Genomic DNA, 16,044 nt, shown 5'->3' on the forward strand with positions numbered 1-16,044 from the left:
ACTTGGAAATGTGTGTGTGCTATTTTTAACCTGGTTTGAGTACTAAACTTCCCCCAAACTGTCAAGCTTAAATTGTTGTTGGCTGTGTCAGTAGACATGTTCTGGGTCGTTAAATATATGTCAATAGTGCTTGAAGAAACAAGTTGAAATGTTGATGTCTGTTGGTCTATATTTCTCATCCCAGGTGTGAAAAGAGGAAGGAGGTTCTGCCTTATTCTTGATGTCTGGGTCCTGCTGGAAAGATCAAAACAGCTTAGTGAGTTTTGACAGGGAGAGATGATGCTGGTGGTGAGAGGCAGGAACCAGCCTGGGAGGAAGTGATTACCGAAAATTTTGTTCAGGATGGCAGGACAAGGGTTGTGAGCCAACTGTCAAGATTTCAGGTATAATGGCAGGCATGAAATAAGTCCCAGGTACCTCAGGGGTAAATTTAGGGGGAAAATCTCATTTGTGAAACATGTGGATCCTCCTTTTCTTGGCCCTGTAAGGAGGGAACTCAGCTGAGGAAGCGCTTCACTTGGCATCCCATGCTCTAAAAGAAAAAAAAAGTTAATATTTTGAGAGGGTGAAGAGAATCAGTGAGTGTGACCAGGGGTCTGCAAAACATAACTGTGAGTGCAGGCTGGATGGCATTGGGGTTGTGTTTAGTGCAGTGACAAGAGGGTATGTAAAATGAGGTCTTCTGTTGCAAAAATGAGAAAGACAATGTTCTGGCCTGTGTCTGCTGTGGGTAGGAAGAGCAGTCAGGAATTTAAACAACAGCAAGGGAAATTTGGATTAGACATTAGGAAAAACTTTCCAATGATAAGACTAATGAAACAGGAGGATAGAGTGCCTGGGGAGTGTGTGAGTCTCTCTTATTGGAGTCGGTAAAAACAGCCTAGACAAAGTCAGAAATTATTTAGGGGGTGATGATGCTGCCCTCGGGCAGGTGCATGGACTAGATGTCTCTTTTAAAGCTGAGGCTCCTGGAGGCATGTGATTAGATGGGGATTTCAGCTTCTATTAAAGAAAGAGAAATGGTCCCTCACCCTTAAAGTAGTAAGAAAGCACTAGGAAATAAGAGCCACGTTTGATGCCAATGCAGAGCCCAAAATGCTACTCAGATTTTATCTCTGAGGAAATCCAGCCTTTGGGCTTCAGTGCCTGAGTGTCGGGGGTAGGCAGTGAGGTTCACCTGGGAGCAGAGGGAGGAAGAAACATTGGATATTCGATGTTCAGGCAGCAGAATATTTCTTCACATCATCTTATCCCAGTGTTTTGTGATAAGATCTGCCATATTTTCCATATGCCTGCCAGTTCTCCTGTGTTTTGTTTTTTGACTTGTGTTTTGTATTTCCCTTCACACTTTTCTGGGAGATAACAGTTGTTTAAATGTATTAAATTATTAGATGTGTGCATATGCGCATTTTAAGCTAAGCAGTGATGGAAAAGGAAATTTGGAGGTCAGCTGCTTCCCCAAAGACCTTTTGACAGGATTAATCAGTACAGAGAGTAACTTACCCAAGACCAAAGTGCTGAGAGGCTCTGCACTGCATGTGCAGACAAGCATCCTTTGGAAAGCCAGCAGAGCCCTGATTCAGCAGAAGTCCTGCTGTCCCCCACTGCAGAGGTGTTGCCTTTATGGTACTTGTTTTGGTTAGTTTAATAAAAATTTTGAAGTGGGGAAAAGACCTATGAGGTCATCTTGGTTACTGCCCCTGAGGGCCAGTGCAAGGCTGCTCACTTGGAAACGGCTTTAGTTAAAATAATAATTAAGGCAGAGGATGGAAACTGGGGAGGCAGATCTGTTAGGCTAGTGCTGTCCTTACTATGTCCCTTTTCGATTTTAATTGCCTTGGAAAAAAAAGGAAAATCACAAGGCTTTAAAAGCTCTGATTCTTCCTGCTCTTCAACCCCCCGCCCCCTCCCCGATCTTGGAGGCATCAACTCTCATCTGTCAAAGTGTAAATCAGCAATTAAAACACAAACAGCGAAATGCCAAAGATGACCCGAAGCACAAAGCAACTGACAAACAAGTCCGGACAAATCGGCGGATAATTTATAAGCATTGCCCTAAAATCTAATTATTTGGCAATTCGAATTTGCAGCCGGCCAGGGCTATGCAATAAATTTAACCCGCCATAAATTATTTAGGAGCAGCCCGTGGTGTAAATCAAAAACACGAGTGTTTGTTTAAGAAATAAGCTCCTTGTGCATAAAATGACTTTTTCTTTGGTGGGGGGAAGCATCCCTGAACAAAATGGGCTGGTGCTAAGGCTCTGCCCCTCCACAGACACTCCCTTGCCTCTTCTGCCCTTACCTTTTTTTTGAAGGTGTAAAGGGTTCTTTCAGTAAGAAGTTTTATGCTTTTCCTTATCAGACAAAATCCGTTTCTCTCAACAGCCTCTGCTTGTTTTTATTGCATTTTGAACAGTCAGCTCTGATTTTTATGGGCATCTTTTATTCCTGTGTTTATTAAACTTCTTCACATGGGGGTTAGAGTAAGGGATAAATTATTCTCTCATAGTTTTTGAACTGAATAGGCCATACGGCCTTCCTCAAATATGTAACCCAGTGTCCTGAAGAGTGGCCTGGCCACTTTATACACAGGCTTCTGTATTAAAAGGTTTTGAGAGCTGGAAGGCTCTTGCTGGGCACTTTATTCTTTCTGTCTAATGATGTGAGTGCTATCCAGATCCAAAAGGATAAGCAAAAAGATTCCTCTGTGGGAATTAGTGTAATTTCAGGTGCTTTCTTCTCTGACAGGAAATTGTTAAGCAAGTGTAGTTTTGTTCTTCTTTATTTCTTTTATTAGCGAGAAGATCAAGAAGGCTGAATTGGTGCATCCCTGCTCTGGTGTTAAAGGGAGGGGAGTTTCATTTAGGACGAGTGGGTAAGGAAAGGTTGGGTTTATAGCAGTGCTTTCACATGCCCTTATGAATTTTTCAAATCCCTCTTAAAGGAAAGTCCCTGGCCATTCCACAGTTACCCTGCAGCCTCCTGCTGCTGCTCAGCCCACTGGCCAGGTTGCACGAGAGGCTTTCACCTGGAACCCTTGTTTTTGTTTTTAGAAAAGGCAAAAATTCTGAAGGAAACTGTCACATAGGTTTGCTTGAAGGACCGTGAAATCGTAAATGCAAGATTGTTGTAAAGAGAGTGGACCTGGTTATGGATATGTAAAAGCCTCTGGCTCTGTAGGTTCCTATTGTTACTGTGTTTGGGGGCGCAGCTGAGGGGAGGGACAGGGTGCCGATGCCTTTTTCTTTAAGCGTGTTAATATTGATTTTAGAAGCTCTGTGTTCCAACAATATAAATGCAAATGCCTGTAATTGGGAGCCTCGTGCAGAATTTCTCAACAGAAAACATGTTCAACTTTTCATGACAATGAAAGGAAAATAAAAAGCCGCTTATTTATTGGTGGTGGTTTGAATCCTGGATTTCCTTTCAAGTTACTTTGCAGTGCTAAATAAAATACCTAATTGCAGTGCTCGCAAAATTCAAATGAGTACATTTGTTCTTCTGGTAGCTTGCAGCTATTTGCAACCTCTGGACACCCTCAGCATTATTTTAGCACATCCATAACTTCTGGTTGTGCTGTAAGCTGGGGGTGGGTCAGGGGGAAGACTTAGAAGCCCCAAATGCTGCTGGCACAAATAACTGCTGAAGTTAGGACATGTACTCAGTGTTGGAGTGGAGCTGGGTGAGGATCTCCAGCTAACACTTATGGATGATCAGGTTCTGATAAAAGAAAGGAAGTGTCAGTGAAACTCTCCTCTTAACTCCCTCGTGCCTCTTTTCCTCCACCTTTCCCTTCTGGGAGGAAGCAGTGAAGGTCCTTGAATGGTGGAGATGGAGCTGAGCATGTTGAGCTCACTGGGCTGCTGTGAAACGTGAGAGAGCACCCGGCTGCCTTCCTGCGTCACAGTCTGCTGGGGGGTTGTGTGTGTGAGTGTCTAAGTGCTCACCATTTCATAATAATTACTAATGAAATTCTAGATCTGTAATAACATTTTGGATATCTAAAACAAACCATATGCTTGTAAAAAAAAAAAGAGAGAGGAAAAAAAAGTGGAAACAGATCAACTTTAAGCCATAAATTCTTGGTAATAGAGGCCTCTTTTCTCCCCCCTTTCTGTTTATGTTTGATAGATATTTTTGTTTCTGCAGGAATGTCAACTCTTAATTTCATGATGTATCATGGGCTTAAGAAAATTGAATTTAATAAAGGCAAAAGATGAATGGCACCTTTAAAGGTCCCAACACTTGTCTTTATTAGCAGGACAAACTGCAGGGTCTCCAAACACTGCTTCTCTCCAAATGAAAGTTTAAATGAAAAGTACAGCAGTGTCACAGGTTAAATTTCATTGCAGGACTGGCTAACGTCGTTAGTGAGGAGTGGGGCTGATTTCATGGGGCTGGTATCTGTTGCCTTAGATACCAGTGGAGCAAACACTGCCAGAGACTGGAAAAATCTCCGCTATAGGAAGCGTGCAGATAAACAGCCTTTTGGGAAAGGTTCTTTACCACTTACTTCCAAAACTGACCAAATAAGCCCAAAAAAGTGGCTGCGCTTTCTCCTAAGACGCTCAAGTCGCCTCTGGGGTTCCACTCCTACTCGTGGCCATGCACTTCCTAAAGACCCGCAGTAATTCTGGATATTGTTGAATTTTCCACAGTTTTTTAGTATGGCTTTTTATTTCCTCCGTCTGTCTTAATCCGACCCTCCTGGAAGTGCTTTTTGCCTTTGGTACTGGAAGGCCAGCAACGCCTTTGTGTATCAGATCAGCAGCAGGGCTGTCTTTCAGCCTCGCTTTGCATCCAGCCACTTGATGGCCCCTGAGGATGTTTCTGGTCCCTTAGGACCTATCCCGGCATTGCAACGCAGCCCTGCTGTGAAATCCAGCCGGTGTGTGTCTCTCTCCGGAAGGGGGAATGCTCATCTTGCCCTGCCGTGGGCTTGCCCGCTTCCATGGTCACCCGCTGGGTGGGATGCAGACCTAAGGGGCAGCGAGACGCCCCAGCCCGATTTGAAAGATGCCACAGTGTTATCCTGGGGTTTAGCATGGCTCTGTTATGACAGCCTGTCTGTTAGCTTCAAACTTTGCAGTCTGTTTTCCTTCTGAACAGAAATTTGCTGCTTTCAGAGCCTATCTGTGGTAGGCCCTTTTGAAGGGAGGATCAGCTGTGTCCAGCGTTTCTTACTTTCTCATGTTTCCTCGGGTCCTCCTGGGTGGCTGAAGCTGGTGCGTTTGGCTGCACCACAACAGGCAGTCTGGGTGATGCTCAGGTGTTTTGCACGTGTCTTCTCCTCCCCTTCCAGCCCCTGGGTCGAGTTTCCTCTCTTTCCTGGGGAAACTTGGTGACTCCCAGTGGGGGGGTGCGGTTGTGGGGAAGGATGTGCCCAACCATCTGCTCTGCCTTAGCCCACGTGGCACACATGGAGTGTGGCACAGATGATCAAGGGGAAACAGTTAAGCCCTGCATCCTCTGCAGTTCCACTGCTTCGTGTCTACACCTGGGCACTTGACATTATTAACACTTTATTTTATTTAAATTTTTTTTCCTAATTTTCCATATCAGCAGCACATGTTCCCCACATGCCCTGGTCTGGGCTGTGTGCCTGTTGCACCAGGGAAACTGCTCTCCTACATCCACAGGTTCTGTCCACCATGGAAATCGGGTGTTCCTCCTGGCTATTTAAATTGTCTGTTATTTCCATTTACCCACCCAACTTCTTGCCCTCCTGCTGCCTGGTGGGGTGGTGATGTCACCAGCTTACATGTATAACCTCACAATAATTTCCGCCTCCAGGTCATGAGGGTTGCAACCAGGGTCCAAAAAAGTGTGTTAGTTCCTCTGCAGCGGCTGCATTTTTCACATGCTAATTTTACTCACAGGAGTTGGATTTTTTTTTCATTTTTTATTATTTCTTATTTGTCTCTTCCAGATGTTTTCAGGCAGTTTTTTTTTTGTTGTTAAACTAATTCCATTCATGTTTTAAAAATTTATGAAAGCGCTAATAAAAATGTCAAAGTGGTAAAAATGTTAGCTTTTGCTCTGCTTTGATTAAATTTTGCAAACTGTTTTTGAATATTAAAAAGCAATATTTTTTTTATTCTCTCTCCCTCTCTCTGTTTCTCTCCAGAAGTGATTTGAGAGGCTTGTTGCATGGATATCACTCAGCAGCCTCATTTGCACTCCAGAACCTTGGTGCCATGGATCTCTATTAAATAACATAGACAAATTATTCTTTAAAGACACCAAACAAATTGTCACTTCTCCTCTTACATTAAACTGGAAGGAAGAAAGGGAATGGAGAAGGAGGGGGGTGAACACAAAGGATTTTATCGCTTTTATTCAGTGGGCAGCTTTTTTAATTTCATGTATATTTTTTAATAATTGAGAAATCCATCGCAACTGGATTTGTTTAAACTTTTTATTAACAGGTCCATGTAAATTTTTGATTGCTGATTATTCAAATAATTGAACATTCTTCTGATGAAGGAACGTTTTTATTTCCCTATCAGCATAAATTGGCTACAAAGAGGAAAATGAAGCAGGGCTTGCTACTGTGCTGTATCCCATAGGAATGGATCTCAGTCTGTTGGAGGAGGGCAGTGCTCCTCAGCCTCTCCAGAGGAGGAGGTGCTTCATGCAGTAGTCCCTGTTGTCTGTCTGATGATGTCCTCCAAAAGGATGGTGGGGTGGAAAGGATGGGACTGGTTTTGGGGAGGGCTCAGCCCCTGGGATGTCCTTGCCAAACAGACTTGAGCCCATTGCAGGTACATCTCCATGTTCCATGGGTAGCACGTGCGGGTGGTGCGAGACCATCTTCCTTAGGTGCAGCTTAGGCAGGGCTGTGTGCAGCTGCAGTGCTGGGCACAGAGACCTCCTGGCTGCCATCCTGGCTGTGATGAGCATCACCACCATCCTGCTCTGTGCCTGAGGTGTTGGATGTGCTCTGTGCTGCAGCACCACCTTCCCACTTTTGCAGAGCTTTGTATTGGGCTTATTTTTGTTTGGGACTATCGGGCCCCTCTTTTTACAGCCACCTTGCTAAATGGGATAATTTCTAGCTTCATTCTCTGTTTATTTTAAATGAACAGCTGCTTTTCTTTTTACCCTGTTCAGGAAATCATCGAATTCCCTATCCTGAAGCTGAATGGCAGGACGATGGAGATCGAATCCACCTTTCACATGTATGTTCAGCCTGTGGTGCATCCCCAGCTTACGCCCTTCTGTACAGAGGTAAAGTGCAAAGGTTCCCTGGTGCTCCAAGGGTCTCCCTGGGAAGCAGGTTTCCATTGCACCAGGGACTGGGGTCGCCTCTTCACGGTTCAGCTGCAGTGCAGTGTGTCATGCCAGCCTTGAGTTAAGGACAAGGGGAATAATTTTTTGTTATTGCAGTAGCATGTAAAGACCTCACTTTGGATTCATAAATAACTCTAGCTGTGATCTGCTAACTAAGACAGTTGTATTTACAGTTAACAAACATCTAACTAGGTGACCACAAAATAAAAGCTGATGCTCAAAGTCTTGTAACCTCCCTGTGAGCTCTTGTGATTTTGCTGTGCTGCTCTGTGGTGGGGAAGGTCAAAGAGAGCATGGTCTGAGGGAAGGAAGTGCTGTATGGCTGCGTGTTCGGAGCCTCTAAATGACTCTCCTGTGGGCCTGCATGTTGGGGTGTGATGAGTCCTTCAGAGCGGTAGGATGTCTGTATTTTTAAGACTTTCTTTTTGATGTCATGCTCCTGGGGTGCTTGAAATGATTGCTGGAGAAGTAGCCTCTTTTTACTTGGTTGCTCTCACTGCTGAGTACAGCTGCTCTTGAGCCGAGGCCACCTTTCCACAGATACAAAATGAAGGTGGGCAGTGCGGTCCCTGAGGGTTCAAAGGAATTGGGGGCAGGGGTTGGTTTGGGTTTTGTTGTTGTTTTTTGTTTGGGTTTTTTTCATTCAACACAAAAAGTTGAATGTTTTTCCAAGTGTGTCCTTTCTCCTTGTTGTAACCATCAAAACAAACTTTAAGTTCCTCTTGCTTTGGGCTTTTTTTCCTGCCACTCCACTGGTTCAATGTTGGCCAGCTTGGTGACTAAAGTACTGAGTGTGGGAATCAGGGTATCCAAGTTCTTTGTTCTGTCCCTGTCTTGTCTAGGATCATAGCACCATAGTGTGTTTTCCCCTACCTTGCTGGCTGCAGGTTTAAGCCCTTGGAGTGCTTGTCCCACATGTACTAACCTGATGAAAAATGACTCCTCTGTTTTAGGTGGAGTCCCCTCCAGGACCAGCCAGCCCCTTCCATATTTTCACATTGTAAAAACAAATACTTATTTTTATTCTCTTGTAACTAAAAACCATCTGAAGGTATTTTATTTCAACTTAAAAAAAAAAAAAAGACTAAGCACCGAAAATGTTATTCCCAGGAGAGGGGCTTTCAGAAGGCTATAAATGTGTGAGAACAGAGGGTTATAATGGAAACTGGTATGCAACCTTAATGCTAGAAGGCTGGACAACTACTTTGGCTGTCCTTATCCCCATGAGACTTGCTGGACATATGCTTGTACAAATGTGATAAATCTCACAGTTTGCACCTGATCTGGGCTAAAAACAGCGCCATCTTCTGAAAGAGTAGAGCCCAAAATGTCCATTTGGCAAGTCCTCTAAATTCTAGAGAGAAGTTGTCTCATTAACTACCACCAAAATTCCTTTTTCCGGAAGTCCCTCTATTGCATCCTTCCCCCTGTTGTGTCTCCTGTGTGGAGCCCTAAAGCAAGCAGAGCTCTGTGTGTGTATGTTTGTGTGATGGCCACACGTTTGCCAGAGTCCCCAGGATGGGCACGGGTGTCCCAGCTCAGCGTTGTGCTGCAGACTCTGCCGCTGCCCGTGGTCTGGCATCGTGTCCAGAGTTGGATGAAAACAGGCAGTGCTGATGCCAGCAGGCAAAATGGTTGCAGAACCCCCACCTGGTACAAAAAAGTTCCACTTGCCAGGTTTGGCAAGTCCTCTGTTATTAACAGTGTGGGTTAGGGAGCTAGTTTTAGTCCTAGCCTGGAAGTCACTGGCTCCTGGGCATCTTCCCACTGCACCCCTTGCTGCTTAGTGTCCAGCATGGCTGCTTTCCCTCCCAGCTTGGCAGTCCACTGGCCTGTTGCAGGGGCTGTGAAGAGGTCCAGGAGTGGGATCGTGCTGGGAATGTAACCGGGCTTGTCGCTAGGCCCTGTAGCTGGGGCTGAATTTGAAGCCCTGCCCTGAAGGCCACAGGTGAACTGGTTGTACTGAGACCTTACTAAACAGTGGGCTCGGTGGCTGCTGCTAGGCAGGTGTAGGGGTCAGCCCTGTGCCGCTGGTGTAGGTTCCCTTGAGACCCCAGGGACACAGCCAGGACGTGCTGCTGTGGAGCTGCTGCCTGAACAGCTCCAGCACTTGCCGTTGACTTTCTGCTGGTTTATGTTTTCTGAAAAATACTCATTTTGCTAAATGCCAGTAAAGGGCTTTGTCTAGGCACCTCTACTTACAAAGGGTGAGATTTATTGGCCTCTTTGTCTACAAAGAAAGACCAGGCCTGATTATCAGATTGTACACCAGAGACAAGTGCTTAGGTAATCAGCAAACTGTCTTGGAGTAGAAATACGATGGTTTCCCAGATAAACTCTCTAGGAAAAGCAGTGCTGTTAACATTACATGGGAGCCTGTCTGCCATGCTGCTGATTTCCCCTCTCCCCTTTGCTTGCTGCCTTTCCTGGGAAGCAGTAGAACTGCTTAGTGTAGACTCTGTATGGGAGGGTTACTGGAGTTGCTTGACATTACTCCTTGGGTCTGGAGTACTTCTCCCATCCCTTTTCCTCCTTGAAGAGGACAGCACAGCATGGGAAGGGTGCCTGGAAGGGTGAAGAACTTGTGGGCACCCTCAAGGCCTCCCTTTGCTTTTAGTGTGTCTATGCACCTCCTGGCTACAGGAGGTTTCTTCAACTCCCCACACGAATGGCCAGGAGTGTGTCTTCCAGTACTGGCTCACTCTGAGCCCTCATCTAGTTCCTTTTCTCCTGATCTGCTTCTGTAAAACAATAGGTTGTGATTGATTATGATGAGGGCTGGGTGTTATGATGAGTGTTTAGGCAGAAAGGTGGAAAGTGCTTGCAAGTTGTTAAAAGCTGTTATTAGGTGTATAAAGATCATCATGCCCTTTTGGAAGATGCAAGTGGTTTGCCTGCTGCCCAAGCAAGTTCATGCTGGGAGCTAAAGGAAAGGTTCTCTCTACACAGAAGGTGCTTGTACAGCCTTTTTCATGGTACTTTGCTCTCTTTTTATGATTAATTTTTATTGATTTTTTTTCCCTGAAGGAATAGACAATAAAAATACAGAAAGATAAATGCCTTATAGCTTGTTTGTGTTCCCAAGTACTGTGTGCTTCTTGGGATCACCAGTGAAACTTTACAATTGTGCAGTTTTATGTTTTTATACTTCTTCAAAGCTGCAAGACCAGATAATGCTGCAGAGAGCCAATGCACTAGGTTGGGTGTGACAGGTGGACGTGACTGATAACAGAAAAGATCAGAAGGGGTGAGAGAATATAAATCTGGTCCCATTTGAGCACTCTCTGACTTGTATTGAAATGTACCCATGGAGCAGGTATATCCCTTTGTATTCATGTGTATGATTTCTGCAGCACAAATCTTGTGTGTGTGTATTGGGCGGTTTGTTCTTGTACAGATAAGTTGGTAGTTTCTGCCTCATAATGGCTTGATGAACTTGAGAAACCCACGTAGAAAAGCTCTGCATTCTTAAAATACTTTCCCTAAAAGGTATGTATAACCATTCTGTGGAAGTCACTATGAGAAAATAATCTTTTTACTTACAGCTTATTCAGTGAGTCAGGTATTTGGTATTCATTAAGTGTAATTACAGTTTAATTGGAGTTTAATATCTTTTCTTTTTCCATCCTCCGAGTTCAATGCTGTAAGCCAAGCAGCCAAAGAAACTGAGAGGTAAAAACCATTTAGCTTCCTTCAGTTGCCACATATTTAATAAAGCCAAACCCTGTGGTTTGTGAGAGGGCCTATTTTTATGAGTAGGTTGAGCTGGTCTGCATGGAAGAGTTACTCCTGGGTGGTGGTGAGGCTGTCGGCACCTCTCGAATAGATGCTATGGCTTCTGGAGCCCTGGATGAGTGTGCAAGCACCAGGGCATGCTCCTGCGTTGTGTTTGACCTTATTTTATGAAAATGTGTGAGGTGTGTAGCTTCAGGAAAGTGCCATATGAAGTGAAATCCCATAGTGTGCACTTGTTTTAGTAATGATTTTTTTAATTACTTGGATGCATTGATGGCGAGCTACTGACGTCCGATATTCAATATGTTAAAAGACAGTTTTGTCACTTGGAAGGCAGACAGAAAAATTATCTCTTTTCCATGTGCCTCAAGCCCTCCTGGGCAGACACAGGCAGAGGCCCATGAGACTTCATCTTTTTATGTCTGTGTCTTAGCTTTAAACAGCCAGGCAGTCCAGGAGCAGTCAGTAGGACTATGTGTTAGCAGGATGTGTTCCTAAGGAACCTCCTGAAAAACAGAGTGGACAGGGTTCTGGAAGAAAGTGCTTTTCTTCACGTTTCATTCCATTGTTCTAAGTACAATTTTGAAATGCAGAGGAATGCTATGATGGACTATGGGAAAAAACACATGCTGGCTGCCCAGTGCAGAGGGGTCCACTCTGGGTCTTACCTACCAACAATCGTCTCTTCTGTTCATCTAACACTGAAATTTTGGTGTAACTGCGATAGCAGGGGAATGACCAGAGACCTTAGTAGTTACTGCTTCCTGTGTACATCAAGGCAGCATCAAAACAGGTGAAATGCATGTTTAAAAGGGCATCATGCTTACGCATGACACTGCTCCCCAAGTGGATCCTGCCCTGCCGAGAGTTTGCTGTTTTGTGGTGTGGGTAGGAGCCCCGTTACATTTCTGTGTTTGGGATGAAGCTGTGCCCTTGCCTGTGGCTGGGGAGCTGCCAGGGTCACTCTGCTGTGACTGGCTACTCAGCAGCATCCATGTGGGTCACAGGAGCATGTTTTGGTTGCAGAGAGATGGACAGGAGAGTAGACCTTTCTAATGATCTTTTGAGTGCTGCTCTGATGCCTGCTTTCTGTTTGTCTCTCGTTTCAGCTGACTGGGATTATTCAAGGCATGGTGGATGGCCAGCCAAGCCTCCAGCAAGTGCTTGAGGTAAGCAGAGTAACCTTTAGTTCTCGAACTCTGACCTCTGGTCCTGTCGTCCCCTCTTCATCTCTTTCCCTGCACCCTCCCCTTGCTGAGAATCGAACCGCGTAATTTGACTATGATTACAGCTTCATTAGAATAACATTTGCTGTCACATTGGTGACACGCTGCTGAGAGTATTGAACCATTGATCTGTCATCTCCAGCTGTTCATGTCAAGGGTGCTGACAAGATATCCAAACTCCTGCCAGTAGATAGGAGAAGAGGCGATTCTTTCTTGAGCCAGTTTTAAAGCACCAAGACGTTGCTCGAGACCACTGCTCCTGGAGCTTCTGCCTTCATTTCTTTTCCCCTTCCCCAGCACTTTATTAAATTAATTTTTCTACCTATTTAAATGCTCAATAATACATGTAGCATAGAAAGAAAATGCCTCTAAAATCTAATCTGGAGGATGTGCAAATGCAGAGATAGCCCTAATAATACTATCTGCTTAATGTTGAATTCCTAGAGCATTTAAGGCTTAATTAGCTTGGAAGTATTTCTCCATCAATAGCTTTTGTTGGTAGTCAGATAGTGAAGGAAACCTCCTCAAGCAGAGCCCACTTGGGCTGCAGGTTGGTGTTCGATGCATTGTCTCTGTCAGGATTTCCACTGCTGTGTTACCTAATTGTTCCTAATCAGAATAATTGCAACAATTGCTTATCTGAGGAAATCAAATTAAAGGCTTTAAAATCCTCCGCGGAGACAGCACTTCATGGGCGCTCACATCAGGGAGCGTAGAAGGGTTACTGCTGCTGTCCCCAACTTCGGGCAGCCTCGTGCGAGGCTAGAAGATCCTGTCAGCCCGAGGGAGGCAGGAGTGTGGCTGAGAGGCTGGATGCTGCTTTCCCGGGGAGCTTTACTCAGAGGGCTGTTGTACAATCGGTCACAGGAAGAAGCATCGACCCCTGCCAGGAAAGGCTGCGGCAATGACACGAGACCGAAGACGGTGCTCTGCGAAGGTGACATCTTGCATCCATGCAAACCCCCAGCTCTCCCTGTGCTCTCCAGAGAGCACGTAGCAGCCGTGCGTGTCCATAAGCATATGGACGCCTGTGCCTGCTTCCCCAGGAGGGACAGCCCTCTTTGCCTGGATGGGTGAATGTAGATCACTACTGGAGTATTCCAGAAAATGGTTTGTTCTGTTTCTATGGAAGCTTCTTACAGTGTGGAAACACTTACTTAGAATTTTTTTTTTTATTTGGACCGAAAAGGTGTTCTTACAGCAGCATATTTCTAGCTTGAAATGAGATTCAGGTCAGGCAGCTTCTGGGGCATGCTGGTTTATTCAGGAGTGAAAGGTGTCAGGTGAGGGAAAAGAGGACGGATTTCTCTTGCTGAAGCTTTGGAAATGCTGCTAGTGAGGCTGCATAATAGCAGCTGATTGCCTGCCACCACAAGATTTTAGGCACATCATTTGCTAGTTTTAGCTGGACAAAGTGTCTATGCAGGGGTTTTAGTCTAGGTTAGTTCCTTCTGCTTAGTTCCCCAGGTGGATTGCATCCTCCAGATTAATGTGACCCAGTTCTGAAGAGGATCCAGAACATCTGTTCCTATGGAAAGTTGATCAGGAATAGTGGATTCACTTTAAATCCACACTACCCTGAACAAGCATCTCCTCAGAACTGTAAGGAGGAGAGAGGGATCCAGACTGGAAAGGAAGGGGACATGTGGCTTTGCTTGTTACTGCCACACAGTGCCTGTGTGTGCCCAGCCCTTCCATTTTTCCCCCTTTCCCATATCCTCTTGGAGCTGTACGAATCAGAGTATGTGAAAAATGCTGGGGAGGGATGCCATCTCAGGATACTTGTGTATTTGTCCTCAGTGGAGGGGACACAAGTTATGCTCACTGGGAGCCCTTTTGGTACAGGGAGAGGAGAAGTGGAGGAGAAATGCCAGGTAACAGCACAGTTGTATCATCCCGTTAACGCTGCACAACTTCCATCCCTCCATGAGCAGAGCTGCTGCGGTGTCTGATAAGATCATCTCTGCTCTGGTTGCCTGATGTCTCCTATCAGAAATCTTCAAAGGTCCAAACGTGCTGTTGTTGAGATGGCAAGCAAAGAGAGAAGAGAGAGAGGGAGAGGGTGGATAAGATCACAATTTTCTTCTCTCTTGATTGCAAGCGGCTTATCTGAGTTTTACTGTTGTGGCTCGGCCTGTCTCCGCAAAACTCATCCCCTTTTCTTGCCTTACTTTCAGAGGGTTGACGAGTGGATGGCAAAGGAAGGCCTCTTAGATCCCAGCGTCAAGTCGATTTTTGTGACCTGTGGAGACTGGGATTTGAAAGTGATGTGAGTATGGAAGGGGAGGGAGATTTTTCTGGGCTTTATTGCTCCATGCTTGCCTGTAGCACCTATGTCTTTGTCCTTGCAAGCCTCCAACTGTCCCTAGTCATCGTTTCTTAGGGAAATTGTTGTTTGCCGTGCATAACTGGCAGTGGAGAGTTGTTTCAGAAGACGGGTGCTGGGCATAGTGCAAGATCACTGCCTAGGTTATTCCCTGTAGTGAATGAATCCTTTCAGAATCCCAAGAAGGGTTTAGACTGGAGTTTTGTGATGCTTTCCTTTTTATCCGGTATAGTTTCCAAAGGGATGGATATTTCTGAGTGCATACGTGGAATGCTGTTTTTGTACACCCAAATCAAGTGATGGTTCTTACCTGACGCATGCAAGGCTTCCTCTCTGTCATCTTGGCACAGTAACGCGATGTGAATCACAGAGTAGTCTTTGGGACAGAATACAAAACAGCTCTGGCATGATTCATTGGTGTTCTTATCGTTAAGGTCATCTTCACCAGCTGGGTGACTGTATCTGGTGGAGACCTGCACTGGGATCTGCAAGTGTTGGTGTATGTGCATGTTTTGTCAGGAACATTGCTAGACCACCAACCTAAAAATGTTATTATAAGAACAGAGTTAAATGTCTAAAAATTACATTACTTCAATCCGTAAAGTGTTTGCAGATCAGTGTCATATTGTGCTGAATTCCTTTGGATTCCTATAATCTTGCTTCATTTTTAATTTCCCCACAGTGCTGGATAAAGACTGCTGTTGTTATCACACCAGTAAAGCATGGGCTTGACACATCCAATGCTAAACTGACAGCCCCAACTCGTTAGTAGTATGACTTGGTTTCCACTGTGACATTGGCTTCCCCAAGTCGGAAGCCTAAATAAACTGCACACAGCCTAGGAGCAATCAGCCCCAGTTCTTCCCTGCAGAGTGGTCTTTGTAGAATGGCAGGTCCTTGCCTTTTCTTGGTGTGATTAGTGAGACATGAGATGTGAGGACCAAAGCTCAGCACAAGCGCTGGCGGAGATGAGAAATTGGCCATGCTCCAGTCAGGGGGTGGTACGTGAGCTCTTGAGTCAAAGTCTGGGTCTCTGCTCAAGCTGTGTCCAGAGCTGGTATATATTGCAGGTTCCTGTGTTAGCTGCTTAAATGAAGAATGAGGCTTATTTTTCTTTATATATAATGTTTAAACTTCTATTAGAGACCAACTCAAACAGCTCCTGTGCTAAACTTCTGTTTCTCGTCTATTCTGTTTTCTCTGTTCTTTACTCCTGTATTGCTGTTCTGAGCCCAGTTTGCCACTTTTGGTGATGGTTGTAAGAAACAACCATCTTTGCTTCAAGCCCATCTTTCCATCACTTTCACAGTGGGCTGACAAGGTTACCAGGTGACATCCTAACTTGGCATCTGTATGGAGTGAGCAACCTGGATATGTTGGGTGGCTTTTTTTTTTCCTTCAAAGCTCTACCATGGCCAAACAGAGGTAAAGATGAGCCCCATTTCTGGTGAGCCGTAGGGGTTG

At 45.1% G+C, this 16,044-nt stretch overlaps 1 protein-coding gene across 1 annotated transcript in view; it reads left to right on the plus strand.

Annotated features, from left to right (window-relative positions):
- The window catches only part of ERI3 (ERI1 exoribonuclease family member 3), a 120,395-nt gene that overhangs the window by 6,937 nt on the left and 97,414 nt on the right, over positions 1 to 16,044 (plus strand). The window contains exons 2-4 of the mRNA XM_027683024.1: positions 7,114 to 7,230; positions 12,138 to 12,197; positions 14,432 to 14,523. Of these exons, the coding sequence (XP_027538825.1) occupies positions 7,114 to 7,230; positions 12,138 to 12,197; positions 14,432 to 14,523 (269 nt within the window). The remainder of the gene's footprint in view (positions 1 to 7,113; positions 7,231 to 12,137; positions 12,198 to 14,431; positions 14,524 to 16,044) is intronic.

The sequence above is a fragment of the Neopelma chrysocephalum genome, unplaced genomic scaffold, assembly GCF_003984885.1.
Source record: "Neopelma chrysocephalum unplaced genomic scaffold, ASM398488v2 Primary Assembly neopelma1_64, whole genome shotgun sequence".
NCBI classification, from domain to species: Eukaryota; Metazoa; Chordata; class Aves; order Passeriformes; family Pipridae; genus Neopelma; species Neopelma chrysocephalum.